At 48.2% G+C, this 12,190-nt stretch overlaps 1 protein-coding gene across 1 annotated transcript in view; it reads left to right on the forward strand.

The window, feature by feature from the left end:
- The window catches only part of ZDHHC5 (zinc finger, DHHC-type containing 5), a 70,283-nt gene extending 60,957 nt beyond the window's left edge, over positions 1 to 9,326 (forward strand). The window contains exons 7-11 of the mRNA XM_015409532.1: positions 3,295 to 3,427; positions 3,787 to 3,910; positions 4,866 to 4,978; positions 5,889 to 6,790; positions 7,564 to 9,326. Coding sequence (XP_015265018.1) covers positions 3,295 to 3,427; positions 3,787 to 3,910; positions 4,866 to 4,978; positions 5,889 to 6,790; positions 7,564 to 7,729 — 1,438 coding nt within the window. The 3' untranslated portion in view covers positions 7,730 to 9,326. The remainder of the gene's footprint in view (positions 1 to 3,294; positions 3,428 to 3,786; positions 3,911 to 4,865; positions 4,979 to 5,888; positions 6,791 to 7,563) is intronic.
- Positions 9,327 to 12,190: the final 2,864 nt, after the last annotated feature.

The following is a 12,190-nucleotide window of genomic DNA, read 5'->3' on the forward strand; positions in this document are numbered from 1 at the left end:
GCAAGAACAAGATGCTTTTCTTCCTTTAGGAGGTGCGATTGTCAGAAGAAAATAAAAAAGATTCAGTTTTGGTTTTGCATGTGGTTGGGTATTCTGTTCGTAATAATTGTTTGGATACATTCTATTTTTAATAGGCTAGTTGTGATAATTTCATGCCAAGTAAAAATGTCCATAGTAATATTTTATGTTCCTAAAGTAACAGAATGACTTTCAATCTAGAAAAGACAAAAGAAATGCTAATGTAGCATTTTTTTCAATTTTTCCAAAAATTTCCATTTTTTTCCAAAAAAACCTGGGGGGAAAACGGGGTTTTTTCCGAACTTCAAAATTCCTGGAAATTTTACATCTCTAAGCAAGTGTATTTGTGCATACATACATCTGTACTCTTGCTGATACTGTGGTTCACTGTAATTTACTAGTTGCTGGATTATTAAAGTGCAGAATTTTTAAATGGCTCATTCAGACTAGGGATGGGCACGAACTGCATTTCTGCAGTTCAGTTCGTGGCTTGTGGCTGAACCATGATTGCATTGATATGCTAGTTCCCGAACATAACCGTTTGTATAGGTTCGTGATCCATTTAAAGTTTAAAATTCTGCTTTCTGCTTCCTGCAAAAGTGGAAGGAACAGAAAGCAGGTGTTCAAATGGCTCCATGACCAAACAGCTGAGCAGCGGGCAGCTCCCAGCTGCTCAGCTCTTTCTCGTGACTTTATGAACTGTCATGAGCCACCATGAATAGCGTCAAAATTTGTGGTAGTTCGTCCTGGTTCTTCAGTTCATGAACTTTGGTTTGTGAGCCCCAAACAGGCAAAATTCATGATGAGCTTTAGTTTGTCAGCCAGTTTGTGCCCATCCCTAATTCAGATATCACAATAACAATCCAGAGTTTGTGTTGAGCATGAACCTAGTTTATTGTCAAGCTCCCTCCCTTTTCCATTCTGCACATGGAGTGCCAGTGAAGACTTCATGCTTTCAGAAGTGTTTACTCTAATGGAGTGTATCTCTGTCAACAACATGGCATTGTAGCATAGAAATGCAAGTATTAAAAGTGCTATCCACAAGCATGGTGTGTGATAGTCATCAGGTGCAGGAAGAAGTCCTGAGCAAGTTTTGAAAGAGTGCGTACCTTGAGAGTTGACATTCTCTTTCACTAATCAAAGTTAATGTAAAGAATTGGATATAATTGTATCTTTGATTAGATATCGCTTCCATATAACTAATATAATACACCGGCAACTAATTTACTTAATTTTATGGTGGTGGTTTACACCTTCTCTTCCCCAATACTTTTCTTCTATCTGGATGTCTCCTGGAACCAACTGGTTGGGGTGATTAGTAGTCCATTTGCTCATCTCTTCTTATCTAGCTATACAGCAAGGAAGCCAAACACAGGGACTGCAGCTAGGGTTACCAAGTACCTACCTTCGATTCGGCGGGGGACACATGGTTCCTGACCGGAACATCCCTCGGTGGAACACATCCCCGCTGCACCATGCTGTCACCCAGATGTGACGCCAGCATGTCACGTCTGGGCAACGGCATGGTGCGGCGCGTTTGTTTTCCGTGCAGGGAAGACCTCTCTGCCCGTGGGCTGTTTGTAGCCTCTTCTCCAGCTGATGGGGAGGCTGGCCACAAAGCGCAGAGGGAGGGAGTGCACCCAACAGTGCTTACAGCCTGCAGGACCCACCTAATGGAAGGTGTCTCCTCTTGCTGCTGTCTGCAAGCCATGGGGAATGGCAGCTCCCCTGTCCCAGCAGCACCCTCCAGCAACAGGACGGGGACAATGTTTATATGTATCCCGCCTTTTTCCCCAATGGGGACCCGAAGCAGCTTACATCGTTCTCCTCTCCTTTGTTGTATCCTCACAACAACTTTGTGAGGCAGGTTAGGCTGAGCGTGTGACTGGCTCAAGGTCACCCAGCAAGCTTCCATGGCAGAGTGGAGATCTGAACCTGAATTTCCTGGGTCCTGGTCCGACACTTCAGCCACTACCCCATGCTGGCTCTCACTATCCCGTCCAGCGCCAGCTGTGACTAGCCAGCGCTTTCTAGGCGACCACTGAAGAAAGCTTAAATCATCTTTATTCAACTTCACACGCATTCAAAAGATCATTTACTCACAATAGCTGGGTGGGAAGTTACATCTTGTGATCTAGGTTAATTCAATAGCCGCGTGAGAAAGAGATGGGCTTCCCCTCTCCTTGCCGTAAGGGTTGATGAACAAAGAAATGGAAAAGATCCATAAAGTCAGGAAATTGCTCTTAATGAGCCAGTCAGAGGGAAGCTTCTGAGACCCCTAACTGCAAACTACAATTCCCAGGAGCAACAAGTCTTTAAAGATACAGCACAGTTTTACTAAACTACAGATAACGCTGATTGGGGCAGCACACTCGCTGTTACCTATTGGTCAATGTGTATGCGAATTGAAGATGCCAGAAGCCCCCCAAAGTAAAAAACGGTCTTGTTTTAGAGTGAAGATGGTAAATATTCTTTATACTAGGATTTTTCTGTACAAATGAATATATACTTAATGTGCATTTGCCACTTGAGCATTTTAGGTTTCTTTTCTGTTTGCTGGCCTGTCTGTCCTCCTACATATCAGAATTTAGTGACATTAACATTTGTGCTCAACATCACCACGGCCCTGTGTGATCCTTTCCTTCACTGTGCTGCCTGTAAATGTGAACAGATTAGTGGCATGAAAAAGCTGTGTGAATGCGTATGAGAGAGGGCAGATGACATTCATAATTCCATGACTTGGCACTTGCTTTTTGTAGGTGCTTCTGCTTTTGGTGGGTGCCGCTCTTCAGAATTACTCGTTTTTCAGTAATTCCTGCTTTTTCTATGGTTTCCAAGTGTGCGTTGTCTCTTTTCACTTACATTCTTGAAACACAGCTAGTTTCTTCACTTCATATCTGAAGAAATCAAGGGGTATAAATACAATATTTTAACATAACAAGAGAAGAAGCAGGAGGAGAGAGGATGCTCAGAGTAGTTTCTCTGTACAGCAAGGTGGGGCACGACAGCATTTACCACCATGAAATCACAGGTGCCTGTTGGATCCCTTCCTGTCAAGTGGGACGCTGGTGAATAACACACGTTGGACTGGAAGGAGGGCTTTTTACTCTAGTGCAGTTCTTTGATTCAGGAAAGCCCCTATGTCCAAGACATTTCCCCCCTGTACTGCTGGGTCAAGTACAAACATCCATTAAGGCCACAAGATGCTTGCAGGGGGGACACGGCCACATCCCTGTCTAGGCGTGTGTGACGTCTGCTCCTCCCATGCTTCCCCAGGTACCTTGGGCGGCCAAAACCGGAGCAGACTGTGTTGGTGAGGCCACCCTTCCTGCGGCCAGAAATATCCGATGGGCAGATTGCTGTGAAGATCATGGACAACGGGATCCAGGCTGACCTGAAGAGAGCAAAGGTAAGGAGGACATGAAGATGCTGCCCAAGCGGTGAGATCTGCTGTGCTTGTGAGTGGGAATGAAGTGAGTTTCTTCAACATCTTTCCTCCATGTTATCACTCTTTGTATTCCCCTCCTCCTCATGTGGCTGTTGCTGTAGAGGAGTGGCTTCCTTTCGTGTCTTAGATGATTCTGCCTTTTGCCCTTCCTCTCTTCACCCCGCAGCGGAGGCATGCACAGCCTACAGTGCCACTACCAGAAAGGCTAGGTGGCTGCGAGCCCTGGTCTTGCTTGCTTCTTTGTCCCGCTGGTGGCCATGCTCAGTGCTTAGGGTCCTGCCTCATCCCTCTGATTGCTCCTCTGCACTTTGTCTCTGCAGTCCAAAGGAAGCCTCGAAGTGACGGAGAGCCAGTCTGCTGATGCTGAGCCACCACCCCCACCCAAGCCAGACCTCAGCCGATACACAGGCCTGAGGACGCATCTAACCCTGGCCACCAACGAGGGTAAGGAGACCGTCTCAGGCAGACAAGGCATGTAGAGAACGGGGCACTGGGCAGACGACGTAACGACTCCTTTGCCAGGAGGGAAGCCGTTTATGACGACTGTGCCAGGGAGCTCTGCTGAGCTTGTTGACAAAGCTCCAGTGGCAGCTGAATAAGCTTCGATCTTTGGCTTTTAGCATGGTGCTGAAGTAGAGGTGGTTTGTTCAGTAACTAAGCTGCCTGTCTTCTCTTTAAGGAAGGCCTTGAGTATTTTAGTGCAGGAGATTTTGTGTTGGTAGCGAAGTTATGTGGATTTTAAATCCCCAACTCTAGCTCTTTTCTAGGTGTGAAGACTGCTGGAGCTGTCAGGGCTTGAGGGTAGACGTTGACGGTACTGCTTCCCTCTGGGATGTGGGGGATGTAGGGCTACCAGAGGAGGCAGTTTTCTGCTTTGTTCTGCCGTCAGAGCTGATGTGACACACAAGGCTAGTATCACTTTTATGTGCAGGTGTGATACCTGGTGATTTATTTTTATTGTTTCCAGATGGAGCAGCTCCCTGAAAGAAAATGTGATATGTGGAGTTCTCAACAGTTTCTTTTTTATTTCGTTTTTAGTTTTAGAATTAGTGTTCTCTGGTCATTGCCATCCTTCCAACTTACAAGTGCTCTTACTCAGACCCCAGATGCCAGATCTGGCCAGGCTTGCATGCATAAGGCTGGAAACTTACATGTGTGATCTCTCATTGTGGGGGGAATGTCCCTCTTGCTCCATTCCAACTCCACTCCTCCTCACCCTCTGACTGAGTCCTTGACCTCCATGGTGTGTCCACCTCCCCGAGGCTCTTGCCTGGTTCTCATGGATCAGTCGCGCAGCGTGGGTGGAACTCTTCTGTAAGGTACTCCAGAGACGTTTTTGGAACCTCCTGGAGAAAATGTCACGTGGCTTGAGTGTGTCTGTTCTTCTTGTTCTCTGTAGACAGCAGCTTGCTAGGCAAGGACAGCCCTCCGACTCCAACCATGTACAAGTACCGACCTGGATATAGCAGCAGCAGTACTTCAGCTGCAATGCCTCACTCCACCAGCGCCAAGGTAATGCTTCGAATGGAAGCTTGGGGGTAACTGCAGACAGGGAGTGTGAAGCGGAATTTACGCTGGACTAGTATATGAGCTTGGTTTATGCACTCAAGCCTCCATGATCAAGAACTCTAGCTTGCTGTATAGAATATGGATTCCATCACAGTATACGTTGAGGATTCCAGTCTCCGCTGTTCTTTGAAAAGTGCTTTTATGATCCCTGAGGCATTTCCAAACATGTCTGCTAAAATCTGATCCTAGGTTAGGCCTGTGAGCAAATGTCTTATTCGCCATTTCCACTTTTTGCAGGTCCTTAAGGTCTTGTCCTATGAATGTGTATTATGTGCATTGGATTCTTCTTTTGCCTCCAGTGGGATGCGTGTAGGATTGCTACATTTCATTCCCTTAAGTAAAGCATGAACCTGCAGCGACTGGGGCCTGGTCTGTACTGCAGGGAAATGGCACACGGCAAATTCTGAGGTGGCCAAATAGGTTGTGCCATTTCAGGTGTCGGTGGAGTCACTTTTTTTAATGCTCCCCCATATTAAAAACTTCCTGCAGATAAAGCATCAGGCACGTCATAGAGCGCGTTGACGTTCCAGTGTAACTTTCCAGGCCTGGAGTGAGCAGGGCAAGGTCACTTAGTGAGCTTCACAGAGGAGCATGGGTTGGACTTGGTTGTCCCTGGCCCAAATCAGATCTCTGTGTACCGCCACACACTGGCGCTCAGATTGTGTAACGTGCATGATTGTCGTTTTTGCATTGAGAAACTTGGGGCGTATGTGTTCTTACTTGGGGTAAGCTCAGATGCATGCTTGCGGTGTGGTTTGAGGGAATAACCTCTGCAAGTGATCCTGTGTGTCTGAATTGTTGTCCACAGCACAGGAAACTTTGCAGATGTGTAATCTGTTTCTCTCCGCTGCAGCTAAGCCGAGGAGACAGCCTGAAGGAGCCTACCTCCATTGCTGAGAGCAGCCGAAACCCCAGCTACCGTTCCGAGCCAAGCCTAGAGCCAGAGAGCTTTCGGTCTCCCACCTTTGGCAAGAGTTTTCATTTTGATCCTCTGTCCAGTGGCTCCCGCTCCTCCAGCCTCAAGTCTGCCCAAGGCACAGGTTTTGAATTAGGCCACCTTCAGTCAATCCGCTCCGAGGGCACCACATCCACATCCTACAAGAGCTTGGTGAACCAGACGCGCAATGGGAGTTTGTCCTATGACAGCCTTCTCACACCCTCCGAGAGCCCTGACTTTGAGTCAGTGCAGGCAGGCCCGGAGCCAGATACCCCCGTGGGTTATACTTCTCCCTTCCTTTCAGCCCGTATTGCTCAGCAGCGGGAAACTGACCTGCACAGCCGTTTCCCAAGTTCTGGCTCACCTAAGCACCAGCCACCTCGGGATCCTTCACCAGTCCGCTATGACAATCTCTCACGCCACATTGTGGCCTCCATGCAGGAGAGGGAGAAGTTGCTGCAGCAGTCCCCCACACCACCACCACCCCCTCTGGCCAGGGAGGAAGACACAGGGCTCGGAGGAGACTCGGGCATCCAGTCCACACCAGGCTCCAGCCACGCCCCACGCACCAGTTCCTCCTCGGACGATTCCAAACGTTCCCCTCTTGGCAAGAACCCGCTCACCCGCCCCGTGCCGCCTCGCTTTGGTAAGCCGGAACCCTCCCACGCGCTCAGGGTGCGCTCACTGGGCTCCCCGGACCAGCCTGCAGCCCCCCACTTGGGCAAATCCGTGTCTTACAGCAGCCAAAAACAGCCGCCCCCGGAGGCCGTCGTCCCGGAGACGGAGGAGGTGGCCCTGCAGCCTTTGCTGGCACCCAAGTAAGTACGAGTGGCGCCGGCCCCACACTCTCAAGTGTCCCCTGACGCGGTGGAGGACGAGCTGCGTCCAGCCGGGCCCCGTCTTTGCTCCGACCCAAGGACCCCGTGAGCGTCCGTCCGTCTTTCCTCCCGGCAGCCTCGGAAGGGGGAGTGGCTGGGGGTGACCCACAGGCCGTGCCTCTGCTCTCGCCTGCCCCTCCTTCCCTTCCCTCCCCCTCCCTTCACGGCGGAACACAGTGAGACCCCCTCCCTGTTCTCCTTGGTTGTGTTCCTTGGTCCATGTGTACGATGCCGGCTGATATACCCTCCTTCCATTTGTGTTTTCCTTTCCCGTGTCGGCTGTGTGCAGATGAGACGTTTTGGCCCACCCTTGGGAAAGGGGGTTGTGAGAAATCATCCACTCTTCTGAAGGAACGGAATGCCTGAGCCCTCCTGTCGTTTTCCCGAGGAGACCCCCTTCCTTGGCTAGATGTGGCATTGTTTATTAGTAGTGCTGCATGTGTAGGATGCCGTCCCCATCTCTAGACAGACAGAGTGACTCTGTGGGTGCCTCTGGGTGGTGTCGTGTGGATAGTGCCCCAGCACCACTCCCCTGTGGATACTGGCAAGCCCCCCCCCACCCCGCTCTCTTCCCTTCCACAGCCCCAGGCAGTGCAAGCTGTTTCCCCCGCTTTCCTTTCCCTTACCCTGTCTGAGCATGTGACACCCTCCCTTTCCGTTGCCACGGAATGAATGGCCACTTCCTGACACCCTTATGTCCTTCCTTTCCCCAGAGGCGAGGTGCAGATGAGACCCTCCTACAGCAAGTCCAATGGGCAGCCCAGGAGCCTGGGTTCCGCTTCGCCCACCCCAGGCCAGCCACCTCTCAGCAGCCCCACCCGCGGAGGAGTCAAGAAGGTCTCTGGAGTGGGGGGGACAACATATGAAATTTCTGTATGAGGAGGGGAATCTCTCCACTGTCACCTCCTCCCTGGCTGATGGCAAAGTGCCCCCTGGTCCCTGGTGAGCAAGAAAGAGGGACGTGCTCTGCAGACGGTTACCCTATCACATGCTTGGACTATTTTTTAACAAATCCAGTTTTTTGAGGCGGGGGAAACCGGTGGAGACAATTACCTTTTTAAACTAAAACATCTGGGATTGGGAGAGTCCCTAAACACTACAGCAGGATCTCAGCCTTGCTCCTCAGGCGGCACTCTTCCTCTCAGCCAGCCAAGAGACTGCAATTCGTAGCACACACTGCCGAGAGAGAAGGGGAGGGGAGATGCTTGCTGTCAGCACTCCTCTGTGGGAGAAGGTGCAAGCGGGTGGCCTGCCCCACTACCCGTGGGACAGTCAGTGGTGGACCTTGTGCAATCGCTCGCCTCGTGCGGTAGGAGTGGGTCATTTTTAGTTTTTTTTATTATTATTGTTCTGGATTCTATTTTTTCCCTCTTCTGAGTTACTGGGTGTGTGTATATATAAATATATATAAATATAAATATAAAAAGAAATTATATATCTACCCTTATTGAGGGAGGCAGACCCAGGCAGAGCTTGTTAGCAGGGCCTGAGGAAACATGTATAAAGCATTTAAGTTCATGCAAGTCTGAATGACTGTATCAGATCAGTCACTTGCTTTGTGGGTCAGGCAGCCGAGACCATGAGGACAGCCCTGTCAGACAGCCACCCCAGGACAGGTCGGGCTGAGGAAGGGTCTCGCTCAACATGACATTTGACCTTGTTGCGATCTGCCTGGCTATCCTAGTGACTCTAGCTTACCCTTCCTCTCCCAGTTGGGCATGATCCTGACTAGTTTACCCAGCGCCTGGCTCATCCATTCCAGGACATGGAGGGGAAGAGCAAAGTCCATCCTCTTCCGAATCCCCGTATACCTGGGCTGTATCCTGCTGGGACTTGGAAGTTTCAGGAAGACCAAGGGAGACTTTGAAGTCCTGTGTTTCTAACTTCCAGGCAGCCTTGGACGCCAAGGAAACTCTTCTCAGTGAACAGGTGTCATCCACAGCCAGCGAGGCAGATCGACACGCGAGGCACTGATTGTGCACTAGGGGCATGGAAAGGTGCTTGGTTGGGGTGTTCTGCAGGGAAACGGTAGCCGTGGCATTGGGGGCTGGGTCCCTTTCATGTATTTAGTAAAACCTTCTCCCAGGTGGTGTTCCTTTTTTCTTTTCTTTTTTTACATTGCTTTTATGAATGGCTCCATATTGATTTCCTGTGGTGTCACAGTTATTTCCAAATTGGGCAAGAGAAAGAAGAGGAAAAAACAGAAAACCAAAAAGCAATATTTTTTCATATGCCAAAAATGTCTCTTTACCCATGAAAGTAAAGCACACACACACTATTTTTTCCATATGCCAAAAATGTCTTTCTACCCATGAAAGTAAAAACAAAACAGCAGTCCAGGAATCCAACAGTTGCCAAGCACTACTGACTCTTTCTCTATGGCAATATCTTTACTGTGCTCTCCACAGAGCCACACTTTTATTTTTATTATGATTAGCCATTTTAAAATGAGGAATAAAAAGATACAATGAACCACTCCCTCCATGCTTGTGTAGTTCTTGTTTTGTTATCCTGGGGAGAACAGATGTCTTGGCGGCTGTCCTGCAGTGTGGACTTGCCGTGCTGACCAATATAGTCAGCTTCCTTTTAGATGGCACTGTGGGCAATGCACTGATGCCTGACCCCTAACTCCAAAGGGTTTTTTCTAAAGGTAAGTGAACAGCACTAATGTCTTCATTCAGAGTCTAATCATTAATCTTCTAATAGACTGGTTTATAAGTTCCCATTGTTTTTGATCTCAGCATTTATGCCTAGAATTGACACCTTCAAGCAATGCGGGCAGGAAGCAGTGGACCTCAGTTGCCTTTCATCCAAAAGCAGGACACAGGATTGGATATAACAGATTGTTTCTACAGGTGAAAGCTTTCCCCATTCCTAAAAAATCCTGCTGCAGTCCAAAGTACCCCCAAATGTAGCTTCTTGGAGAGAGGAGAAGCAGGGGGAGTATTCTGGGATGCAATGAGAGGGTGGAGGTGAGAGAGTCACATTCCACAGGAAGAAATACTTCCACCCATGAGAATCCTCCATTGAAACCAAGCCAGAGCAAATAAGCATCAAGTGGTTCAAGGAAGAACTGCAGGAAAGTGCAAAATCTATTGTGATGGAGTCCATAATTATTACCTGTCAAAAACCCACCTGAAAGATGTTTTTCAGTTTGCAAAAGCAGGCTAATGCAGTAGACACCCACATCCTTGTGTACCAGTTGCAGTTCCCGAATAGTCTTCAAGGGCAGCCCCACTTGGAGCAAATTGTGCTAATCTAGACCCAAGGTTACCAAAGCATGAATCAACAGCATTCAAGAAGGGAGGAATTTTCTGTACCAAATATAGCTGGAAGAATTAATTCTTTATAACTGCATTAACCTGTTAATGTTATAGAATCTGATACAAGTCCTAAACTCTACAGAGGTTGTCAAATTTAGCCCTACTGCATTTACAATTGGCAAAATAATTCTGTTCAAAGTCTACTCCACTGTAACAATCAGCATCACCGCTGACTTTAATGTGCAATGCTTGCATATGAAAGCTTATACCCAGATTTAAACTTTGTTGGTCTTAAAGGTGTCCCTGCTGGACTCAAACTTTGTTCTTGTCCATATACAGTTGTTCAGTAGAGGCAGGAGGGCATTGTCATTCATTGGTAAGGCCCAGTTAGGGTGACAGACTAGGATGTGGACTAGGTTTCATTCTCCACTCTGCTAGGGAACGTTGCTGAGTGACCTTGGGGCACACACTCAGCCTAACCTCCCTCACAGGGTGGTTGTGAGGATAAAATGGAGGAGCGGAGAATGATGAAAACGGCTTTGAGTCCCCATTGGGAAGAAAAGCAGAGTATAAAGAAGTAGCCTCTCCCACTGAAGGAGGAGGCGGGGCAGTTTGAAAGCACAGTTCCCCCATGGATGGGTAGTCCCCGCCTCCTCCGTTTGGCCCCACCTCGTGACAAGGAAGCACGGTGGTTGCGCTCTCCAGAGCTCAGCTGTTTTGGCTTTGACCTAGGCTTACAGCAACGACAGAATTCTTTTCCTTCTCTTTCTCTACATAAATAGGGAGTTGCCCAAAAAGACCGACACAACCAATTTTAACTATAAAAGGGGTAACTTCTCTGATATGAGGGGACATGTGAGGAGGAAACTGAAAGGAAAAGTAGAAAGGGTCAAAACCATTGGGGAAGCTTAGAGACTATTTAAAACTACGATTCTAGAAGCTCAGAAAAAAAATATATATCGCAGGTTAGGAAAGGCACAAATAGGTATAGGAAAAGGCCTGCATGGTTAACTAACGAAGTAGTGGAAGCTGTAAAAGGTAAGAAGGATTCCTTTAAGCGGTGGAAAGCTAGTCTCAGTGAGGTTTATTTATTTATTTTATTATATTTATATCCCGCCCTCCCCTTGACAGGCTCAGGGCAGCTCACATTTACCAACACCATGTGCCCAGTCAACATAAAACATTTAAAAGCAAGTTAAAATCATACAAACAATTAAAGTGCTCGCAGTGGACATTCTTCAATGGGTTAAGGTGGCGTACTATTAGATATAATCTTGCAATCCCAACTAAGCGGTATATCGGTCTCCCACGGCGCTGTGGCTCAATCACGGTTCAGGGCCATCCCACCACCGCGGATGTTAATGATTGTAGTAGTTGGTGGTAGTGGTGGGCGGCTCCTAGTTGAAAGCCTGGTGGAAGAGCTCCGTCTTGCAGGCCCTGCGGAACTGTATGACGTTCCACAGGGAGCTGATCTCCTCTGGGAGATAAAAGGGAACACAGGCTGTGGCAAATAAAATGGAAGTCTGTGATCAGGCAAGCAAAAAGGGAATATGAGGAGCATATAGCAAAAAACATAAAGACCAACAATAAATCGTTCGTCAAATACATTAGAAGCAGGAAACCAGCCAGGGAGGCAGTGGGGCCCTTGGATGACCAAGGGGTAAAAGGAGTACTGAAGGATGAAAGGGAAATGGCTGAGAAGCTGAATGCATTTTTTGCCTCTGTCTTCACTGTGGAAGATGAGAAGTGCTTGCCCACTCCAGAACCACTGATTTTGGGAGGGGTGTTGAAAGACCTGAGTCAGATTGAGGTGACGAGAGAGGAGGTCCTATGACTGGTAGATAACTTAAAAACTGATAAATCACCAGGCCCGGATGGCATACATCCGAGAGTTCTGAAATGTGATCTTGTGGATCTCCCGACAAAAATATGTAATCTTTCATTAAAATCTGCCTCCATTCCTGAGGACTGGAAGGTAGCTAATGTCACTCCCATCTTTAAAAAGGGTTCCAGAGGAGATCTGGAAAATTTACAGGACAGTCAGTCTGACATCGATATCGGGTACGTTGGTGGAAAC

The sequence above is a fragment of the Gekko japonicus genome, unplaced genomic scaffold (genome assembly GCF_001447785.1).
Source record: "Gekko japonicus isolate JY-2015 unplaced genomic scaffold, Gekko_japonicus_V1.1 scaffold1169, whole genome shotgun sequence".
NCBI classification, from domain to species: domain Eukaryota; kingdom Metazoa; phylum Chordata; class Lepidosauria; order Squamata; family Gekkonidae; genus Gekko; species Gekko japonicus.